At 35.4% G+C, this 10,180-nt stretch overlaps 2 protein-coding genes across 3 annotated transcripts; one reads left to right on the top strand and one right to left on the bottom strand.

Annotated features, from left to right (window-relative positions):
• The first annotated feature begins 2,287 nt into the window (after positions 1–2,287).
• Positions 2,288–3,032, top strand: LOC140829864 (brassinosteroid-responsive RING protein 1-like). The gene has a single exon (XM_073193145.1). It carries the CDS (start codon positions 2,416–2,418, stop codon positions 2,923–2,925), a length of 510 nt encoding a protein of 169 aa, XP_073049246.1. The 5' UTR covers positions 2,288–2,415; the 3' UTR covers positions 2,926–3,032.
• A 2,151-nt stretch (positions 3,033–5,183) lies between these two features.
• LOC140831204 (uncharacterized) lies at positions 5,184–9,288 on the bottom strand. Of its 2 annotated transcripts, XM_073195036.1 has the most exons (8): positions 8,942–9,283; positions 8,807–8,828; positions 7,093–7,149; positions 6,927–7,008; positions 6,099–6,194; positions 5,838–5,962; positions 5,662–5,680; positions 5,184–5,565 (listed from the first exon to the last, which is right to left on the bottom strand). In XM_073195036.1, exons 1-8 carry the CDS (start codon positions 9,039–9,041, stop codon positions 5,479–5,481), a joined length of 588 nt encoding a protein of 195 aa, XP_073051137.1. In that variant the 5' UTR covers positions 9,042–9,283; the 3' UTR covers positions 5,184–5,478. The 2 variants fall into 2 exon arrangements, with proteins under 2 accessions (XP_073051137.1, XP_073051136.1); XM_073195035.1 differs by having other exon boundaries at positions 5,184–5,680; positions 8,942–9,288.
• Between the last annotated feature and the right edge of the window lie 892 nt (positions 9,289–10,180).

A 10,180-nucleotide genomic window follows, 5' to 3' on the forward strand; every position in this document is an offset into this window, starting at 1 on the left:
ACTAAATAGAATATTTGTCGAATAAAACTAGCTACCATATGAAATTGTTTCATATGGGTTTTTATGATTTTAAAATTCATTCCAAACCTCTCCCTTCATTAATATATTATGGGTTTTTATGATTTTAAAATTCATTCCAAACCTCTCCCTTCATTAATATATTAAAATGTTATCTCTTTGGTATATTTAATTTTGGGCGAACAAGGATCGTTGATAATCGGTATATGGCAACATTAAGCAAGTTTCATACTTGCATTATTTTGCTGGCACATTGTTAAAATGATTGGTGTGACATTTCTTATGGCACATCATGTTGTGCCTTTTTTTTTATTATTATCATTGAACGTCGGGTGCCTTTCAATATAATGTGAACGGTGAAACGAACGGTCCTTTTTTGTTGAAATTCTAAATTCTAAAATCTTTTAGTATTTTAAATAGATTTATCCGAGCTAATATCATATTATTTCAAAATTTACATATACATTTTTTTTAAAAAAAAATTTGACCACCCGGACTTTGAAGGAGCATGTGGCTCCGCCCCTGGTCATAGGTGCCACATGATATGATAATATATATATGTCCATTAATCGTGTTTTTTTTGTGTTTATCATTGAGATGACACTCATTTAGTCAATATACAATTTTGATATATTTCATCTCATCCAATTAATAAATGTCGACGATGAACGCGAAAATAAATATAATTGGTGGTTAACATATCAAAATTATATATAAATTATGCGATGGATCGACCATAATTCAGTATACATACACTCAATGACTACTTCTTTGCCGTTACATTACCTTCAAATTATGGCTCATCCATCACAATATATATATATATATATATATATATACTTTGCCGTTCCCTTGAAGCTGTGGCTAATCCATCACAATCGCTCGGCATACGCTTTTATTGGCATACTTTTAGTTGAAAAATGATCGTGACAAGTTTTAATTAGATTTTCAAATTATTTATTCTAATTGCATCGATAGCTATCTAAATTTACTCAAAAGGGTTGCAATCACTTTTGTTAGGGCCCCGACTAGATATGTCCGTGATTTTTAACTACATCTTAATATATATATGACAAAAACTTGTGAGAGACGATCTAACGGGTTGTATTTGTGAGACAGATATCTTATTTGAGTCACATATGAAAAATATTACTTTTTATGCTAAGAGTATTATTTTTTATTGTGAATATGAGTAGGGTTGACTCGTCTCACAGATTATGATCCGTGAGACAGTCTGAGACCCACTATATATATTATATATTAATTAAACGACCGCCACGAGACCTAGATGGAGTCTAAACCATGACGTTCAGCTAACTATTTAAAGTAGCTCATTGATTGAATGGATCAACTTAATTTATTCAAAAGATTCAACTACACGTGAGTCGTGCTAAATGTATAATATGGAAGGAAAAAAAAGGTTATAGTATTGATTAAAGGTTGGACGAAGAAATAGAAAGACAACACAAAAAGTGTCAATGAATTGGAGATAAAATATAAAAGGTTGGAAATGTTTCTTGATGATTTGAAAACATGATTTTCTTTTAGCCACATCTTTTTTTAAAAAAAAAATAATAATACATAGGGCTCCATAAGTATAGAGGGAAAAATGACAATTTCTTGTGGCAAACAAAAATAATAAATAAATAAATAAATACACAAACACAAGATTAGTGCACATATTGTTGGCAAAAAAGTAAGTGCTATAAAATAGTACATTGTAGCGTTCATATTGTTGGCAAAAAATAAAAGCTACGAAGTTCCACGTATGATTTAGATAAATAACGTATACTTTTCCAAAAGCTGAAGTCTAAAGTAGGTTTTTGGGACAAAGAAAAAGTTTACATGAAATTAAGGCGAACTTGAAAGGGATGAATTAGAAATTTATGTATTTTGATTTTAATTTTATTTTAATCGATAAAACAAAAATAAGTGAATGTCACTTCATCGATATTCGTATAAATATATATTATAATTATAGTGCATTTCAAAAATATATATAATATTTAGTTGAAAGATTAACTAATTGTCCCTTCAAAACTACGAAATGAGAGTTAAGTATTAATTGTGTTTTAGTGAAATCCTACACGTGTAAACTTTATCACACGCATGAAAACCCGTAGGACAATTTCTGACAAAGGGAGCCTATACGAGGGACAGCGGATACCCCCGCCCGCACTCTCTCAGCTCCTTTGACTGCCATTTACTCCTTTATCAGACCCCTTTTCGTCATTTCGCTCACCCCACCTGCCCTATAAAACCTAACCCCCTCCATTTTCATTCCCATACCACTCCAACAGCTACATTTTCACCCACGAAACGCCTCTACTCTGCGTCCAAAAAAGCTTCTAATTCTGCCTCCCGAGCGTGCTTGAAGCAAGATTATCGAAAGGAAGAATGGGGTTTCCGGTGGGATACACGGACCTATTTCTCCCCAAATTGCTTGTCTACGTGCTAATGCTTCTCGGATTCATGAGGAGATTTCTGTACGCCGTGTTCTCTGTTCTGGGGCTTAGGGATTTCCTGGAGCCGGAATCTGGGTCCTACTTTTCGAGGGAGGAAATCGGATCGGAGCTGCCGCGGTCTGTATCCGCCGCACTGATTCGTGAGCTTCTGCCGGTGGTGATGTTCTCGGATTTGGAGGAGATGGATCCACCGGAGAACTGCGCGGTATGCTTGTACGAATTCAGAGCGGAGGATGAGATCCGGCGGCTGACGAACTGCAGACACATATTCCACCGGAGCTGTGTGGACCGTTGGATGGACCACGATCAGAAGACATGCCCCCTCTGCCGTACTCAGTTCATACCGGAGGATATGCAGGAGAGTTTCAACGAGAGACTGTGGCTGGCTTCTGGGATTTCTGAATTTTACGGCGACTATTCCCCGATTACTTCGGGTTTATAGCGATCTTTTCTTTTCACTCACTTTCAATTTGTACGTTGATGTAAATAATACAAAAATATATGTAGATTCGGGGAAATTAAAGAAAGAAGGTAATAATTGCCCAAGTATTTAGTTTTTTTCCCCTTAATTTTGCTCCAAGTTTTGTTTAATTATTGGTACGTTTCTTAAGGTTGGTTAATTAGGCCATGGCTTGAAGCAACAACGCACCAGAGTAGATTTGAGTTTTAGTTTAACGTGAAATGAAATCTTTAAAAATATATTATATAATCTAGCATTCCCATCACTAAATTCGTCTTGAATAGTCACGGATCTATCCCGTGACATGAAATATGTAGATTTCAATATATGTAATCTCGCTTTTAAGGTTTTGAAACGAAGTGTCGAGTTGGAGACATAACAATTCCGGCCCTGCCAGTTGAATTTTCCGAACAATTCGATGCAGATGTTTTTTAGGTACTCTACCTCTACATATTGAATCCTAAAGATATAATAATAATTTCGTTAGCTGGGTTCTTTATTATATTTCCCTTCTCTTATTAATTTATTTTTGTGCACTGTGAAATGGCTCAGAAGGGTTTCGCAAGAAAGATTGAAATAGTACCACACCCATGGGCCTCTACTGAATGAAAACTTTGCAACGGTTAAGCCGGATCTTGTCCTCCTCTTTAATTACTTTCTTTATGCGATTCATTGAATTTACATGGTTATTTTTATGCCTGAGCTGTTTACTTTTACTCTCCAACACTACTTTTATGAACGTAACATCTGAAAACCAGTGGATGCAAGAGAATTGTACATCCGAGCTCCACCAACCAATGGATAACCTCCATTTACTATTTTGAATATCCCACATTTGTTGTCGGGTGCAAATATCAATTAAATGGAAAAATCTATTCCTGTAATAATTGTCCTTTGATCTACTTATATTAGCTTAAAAGACTTGAGATGTACAATTTATTTTAGCCGTAGTTTTGGTAAAACGATAATGCCCGATCCTTTAATTGATCTAATGTCACGAGTTTAATTTTTATTAATTGCACTAAGTGTATTTACTGAGGGATGTAATAGTTGTCTATCTTGTGAGAGCGATCAAACCGTGACGCTTGAGCTAATATACGATTTAAAATATTTTATTTACATCATTATCAAAAGTTATAGTTTTTGATAAAGTGACAAATGTTCGGTCGTACATCATCCACCAGTGTTACAGAATATCAACTATTAGCATGCTATTTACTGATAAATGTTGTTAGTAAGCGAAAAATGAAACACCAGCGATCGATCACATATCATTATCAGCCTAAACGTGCACGTTGCTATGGTTTTAAAAATGATTAATGCCGCCCATTAAGAGCCACGTTGGCCTAAAATTGTTCGATTCATATACAATTCTATGTTACTTTAAACACATTTCTTTGCGTACGGATCTGTGTGCCAAGTCTTCTAGATATCTAATCGAACATGTACACGACAAAAAAGGTCGTTGCTAAATGAGTGACGAGAGCGTAAATACTTTTGTCATGGTTAATTAGCGACAGTTTTTAAAACTTTCAGTCATTAAATTAAATTTGTCCCCGTTTTTAACAAAACCATGACCAAATTATTACGGTATTTTAAAACGTGGTCAAATTAGTGACGAAATTATACAAACCATTGCTAAAATTAGAGCGGACTTTGAATTGAAATTTTGTCGCAAAATTAGCGACGAAATATTAGAATATCCGCATTAATTACATATCGAAGATTTTAGTCAATAATTATGTCGCTAATTACGACGATAAAATTTAGCGTACGTTTCATTACAAATTTGAATTTTGAAACTCAGATTCAAAATAGCGACATGGTTTTTGCTAATCGCTTATACACCTCATTTCATTTCATTTCAATTTTTCAGCTGTTTTCACATTTTCTCTTCAGTATGGACGATTTTATTTCCTCTTTCTCTCAAATTTTTTGAATTTTAATTACTATAAATTTTTTTTTTGTTTAAATTTGCAGATATGGCTTTGAGGACTCGAATGTCTTCTTTGAAAAAGCAAGTACGTCTACTAGTCGTTAGCATGTCTCAAAGAGCACCGATGCATACACCCTTCCAGCCATAGGACAGTGTCTTCCGCCCACGCAGCTCATCTCACAGCAATCGTTTCACAGCAGGAGGATCACATGCGGTCTTTTTTTCACCAAACATCACAGGAGCGTAGATCCCCCTATATATATATATATATATATAAATAAAGGTAGAAGCCAAAACAGGACACTTACAAGTTACAACATGTTTGGGCTCAGCAATTCAAGCTTGTAAATAACGTACTGGATTCCTCAAATGAGTAAATACTCATCTCAACTTATAATCTCAGGCAGGACAAAACGTAACCAAAACTGATCCAACTTTAACACATTAAATAAATTTCATACTGAGCTTCATTTAGAAAATGTCATACACAAGAGAGATCACTTCTGATAACCAGCAGGGGGATAGCCAGCCGGAGGAGGATAATTATGCTGCCCATATGCAGGAGGATATCCTACGGTGGGGGGATACGGCTGGTCCAGTCATGACATTTGCTGAAAAGGTGGCACTGCCATTGGTTGTGGCCCGAATTTACCATCTCGTTTATCCATTTCGATCTTGTGTTGTGTCTAAGATATCCAGATACAAATAAAACAGCATTCACAATAGAGATAATTGAGCAGATGTATAATATTACCAATACAGCAAGTAGAGTTCTTGCTTACTTGCATACAAGCGCAAACCCTGCAAAACAAGTTGAATAGCAAATTTAAAAAACTATGATTTTCTTGATCCTCAAAAACCTTAAACACAAAAGCTCATATGTATGTGTGTATATATATATATATATATATATATATATATATATATATATAACATGAGGAAAAATAAAGTTTATTACGTGCAGTAGACCACATCAGCCAAGCAAGACAGCAGCTGAGCAGCCTCCTGAATTTCTCCACTTCCAATTATCATAGCAATGATAGAAAATATGCAAGCAACTTGTTGGAGGCAGAACATGAAACCCTAGAAATAAAAATTCTACAGCTGATAAAATTGGATGTGGACAACACAGACTGTGCTAATACATTCGGTGTCAATTTGTGTGTATAAAATCAGGAGTAGGATTGCTTGTGATTGAACCACCGAGAAGAGGTATTACGATGATGCAATTATCACATTGTGTTGTCTGTATGTTGAATTCATCTTGCAGCAAAAACCTGGTGGAAGCTACTGAATTTCCAAAGCATAAGAAAACCTGGAACGGCATTTCATTTTTTTCGCCAAGGTTTAATAATCAGCAACAGGGTAATTATCAGTAGCACAAAAGGCATATAGAATAATCAGACAAACATTTTCCATGAAATTAGATTATACATCATCATATTTTCATTTCATCTGAGTCTCTGACAAGAAGTAATCCCAGTTACAATGTACAAACTATACAAAGTTGTAAGAATGTTGGAACAAAAGGGAATTGAATAGTAAAAAACTAGACATATATTTCAAAATGAATATATATAACCACTAACATGAGAAGTGGGATATTTCTTAGAGGCAACAATGGCAAGCAGGTATATTGAAAAGGCAAAGAATGTGGCAACTATAAATACTGAAAAAATCATCAAAAAGCCAGGATAAAGAGTTAAAGAAAGATGACTACAAAAGAGACTATTAAAACTCATTCTGAGAAAGAATAAAGTCCAGGATGGAATCCAAATTATCATATCTGATATTTTGAGCATCTAGCATGGAGGGAATTTAGTCCATTAATATGCGGGTAACTGTATATTTCAAACGATTGGAAAGCTCCAAACAATGGCGAATATTGAAAAAAAATTGTCACAATCGCAAGGAAAAAGATTGAATTAGAAACTAGGAACATTTATTCCTCCTTCAAGGAAAAGGGATTACCAACTGAAAAGCATTGTGAGAAGTTAAAAAGTAAGAAACTCGACCAAAAAATCATGAACATCAACGTCAATTTTACCTCAGTGGCAAGGCAAAATTCAGGGCAACGACTCTCGGCACAACGACCACTGCAAGGCATATAGCCTGCACAGCACACATACCTGTGACAAACACCAACAAACTAATTCAATTCCCAGAAAGTAGGTCTCGCTACAGGCTAGAAGAGAAGATAAGACTTTAATCACCTGGACATGTCATTGTAAAGTGCTCTTTTCCGAAGCATATACGACACACAGGGTCCACTGCAATTTGATAGCTCATATATATCGCAATTGTACGTAAAACTTTCAGCAAACTGATTATTAAAAATTGCAACAGGCTTTGCACAAATAAGGCAACAAAGCCTTGTTTCCACCACATTGATCAGCAATACAGGCATAGTTCTAAATATTTTCTTCATTGAATTCTTACATATATTCCAATAATTGTCAAAGAAAAAGAACCCACAACAATAAAATTATTCATGCCGACGAGCTTAAAGAAGTACTTCCGCAGCAAAACTATTTATCATGTCCATATTGAATTTGAATACATCTGAATACTTCGTATCCAACTCCTATATTCAAAAACTAAGGAGCAAATCTGTGTCCACTGAAACAAAGACAACAGATAGCGTCTAGACTTGTTAGTGATGATCACTCAAGTGATCTGATCATAACCAACAGATTTCCCCTTAGTTTTCATTTATTGCAAGCAAATAGATACTTTGTCCTTAATTCAAGGCCTTCCAAGTCCACCTTTTCATATTTAGATGCTAAAAAATTATGTGACAGATTAAGTTGCTTGAAACCATCAAGGGACTCATAGAAAATCTCCAGCAAGGCTACTTAGGACTTCATTCTAAATTGTATAACAATACTTTACTAACATAATTTCTTTAAGACTGGATCAACCTATTTCAAAGTAAATACACAGCAAATCTCCAACACATTTTTAAACATCACATGATTAGGCTTAATATAGTAAAAAAAAAAATTCGAGGTTTATAATCGATCTAATGTTCAACTACAAGATATCACTTTGCTATCTAGAATTTAGCTTTAAGTGCATTGGTTTCAATTAGCGACGGTGGTATACATCTTCAAGATGGAGACAAAATCTGTTAAAATGTTTCAAAAGTTCAATGTTGTACTTATCAATCAAATCGAAATGTTTTCCATCCAATATACATGAAACTGAATTAAATAATAGTTGGAGCCGATAGCATTGAGGTGAAGTCCAGATATTATGATAGAACCTTACACTAAGCAAGACTCAAAGGTTGACCATGGGAGAGCTACTAGATATTTGAGCAAATCTAATGATTTTAGAAAAAATTCACGAGTTCTAACTGTTATCCAAAATATGTGGAATGGTACAGAGCAGAAAGTAATCCATATGACTGTAACTGTTGGTCATCAGAAAGGCCAAAGGCCAGCCCAGCCAGAGCACCAACAGTCACGCAGCTGGAAGGTCATTCATAACTGAAATTAGCAAAAGCCAGGTGAACCTTGGGCTTTTCCACTGCAAATCGGGCCCATGATTTGCACACCCCCTGCGCCGGTTGACGTGAGAGAGAACCTCTTGACCAATCCTACTTACACCTCTACAAAGTGTAGTTCAATATAAGCTCACCATTGCCTTGTTCTTTTTCCTATGTAGGACACTTCCCACTTACCATCCACAAGCTAGTCCAATTTCTTATTCAAATAGACCAAGCCCAATACTACAAAAGTCCAACAATAGTCCAACACTAACTGACCTATCCGCTCTTAGATTTGAATCAAAACTTGCAAGCAAATGCTTAATGCGCGAATTAAAAACTTAAAATGACACCACAGTAACTAAATTCAAACTTCTATCACCATCTTCCAAACAGCAATACATAAAATGCATAAAACCTAAAGAGCTCGTACTTACCACCAAAACGACATGCAACAATCTGCGAAATATGGAAACAAAGAAAAAGAACAATTAATTAAATACAAAAGAAAGCTGAACTAACTGTAATCTTTTATACATAAAACTGATATACATACGTATACATATACTTACAAGGAGGATCATTTTGCATGGTGCGCATAAGATCGGTGTGCCAGAGGTTCCTATAGTTCTGGCGGAGCTGCATCTTGTCCACGTGAGCCTGCGACGCCATTTCTCACCTCTTCTTCTCCGGAAATTTTGAAGAAAAAGAAAAATCGGAAACTAATTGGATACAAAACTTGCAAGATTTGGAATTTCAATGGAAGAAGACGAAGATATTAAAAGTGCGTGGCGTCGATGATTGAAAAGCGAAGAAACCATTCAGAGAACCAAGTCAACGAAAGATAGACTGGCACCAGATAACAGTAGAACAGGACAAGGACCGGTTGTAACCCGAACCCAAATCAAAACTGTCCGTGGTCAACGAATGGTTAAATGGTTAAATAGAGATTGTATCATATGCCCACCCGAAATTCCTATCTCCGTTTCGGGTTTTCCCCGCCCCGAAACAACAAATGAAGATTTGGTTTGGGCAACTAAACATATTCGGGCTTTGTAATATGATCGTTCCTTCGGCTTATTTTATGACGTTGGCCCGTTAATATGATACGATGTTGTAAAACCAAATTGAAAAATGGATTGCTAACTGTGACGGGCCGGACCACGGCGCAAAAAGAGTGAAATTCAATTGCCTGAGCAATTTTCCGTCGGAATGAACCAATTTAAGTTTATATTCAATTATTTTTAAAGTGATTACTAAAAACGCAATCCACCATTTTCACTTGTGAGAATCTGAATTTCTAGCAGTAGCTAGCATTTTGTAGCAGCTAACATTATTCAGCAGCAATGTAAAATTTCAGCAGAAGCTAACAATACAAAATTTCAGCAGAAGCTAATAATTCCAGCAGTAACTAAGATTTCAGAAGCTGGTATTTTCTAGCAGATAGAATCCAGCAACATAAAGTTTCAGTAGCGCGAGATTCCAACAGACATCTACTGATTCTGCTTATGACCTGTAATTGAAAGTATTTAACATGAAATAAAGGCCTGTTAATGACACATCACAACAGATTATGGCCATTCATTGGGAGGTTAACAGTCATAATTTTGTTTATAAATAGCATCCTTAAATCTCTGAGATGGTGTTACACAAATCTTGAGTTATCACTTGAAATTCGAGCTAAAAGAGTGCATTTTTCGAGCAGTAAAATCCAGTAGCGAGACAAGCAAATTCCAGACTTAAACAACCGAAAACTTCTAGAAAATTACGGTAAGTGGACATATGTATAAATATCTTGAAATCAGATTGAT

The sequence above is a fragment of the Primulina eburnea genome, chromosome 4, assembly GCF_022965805.1.
Source record: "Primulina eburnea isolate SZY01 chromosome 4, ASM2296580v1, whole genome shotgun sequence".
Taxonomy (NCBI): domain Eukaryota; kingdom Viridiplantae; phylum Streptophyta; class Magnoliopsida; order Lamiales; family Gesneriaceae; genus Primulina; species Primulina eburnea.

Coding starts and splice junctions, on each gene's coding strand:
- LOC140829864 (XM_073193145.1), top strand. CDS start 2,416: ATGGGGTTTCCGGTGGGATACACGGACCTATTTCTCCCCAAATTGCTT.
- LOC140831204 (XM_073195035.1), bottom strand. CDS start 9,041: ATGGCGTCGCAGGCTCACGTGGACAAGATGCAGCTCCGCCAGAACTAT. Junction 5,963..6,098: donor AATGTGATAATTGCATCATC/GTAATACCTCTT, acceptor TTTTATTTCTAG/GGTTTCATGTTCTGCCTCCA. Junction 5,681..5,837: donor GCTGATGTGGTCTACTGCAC/GTAATAAACTTT, acceptor CTTGTTTTGCAG/GGTTTGCGCTTGTATGCAAG.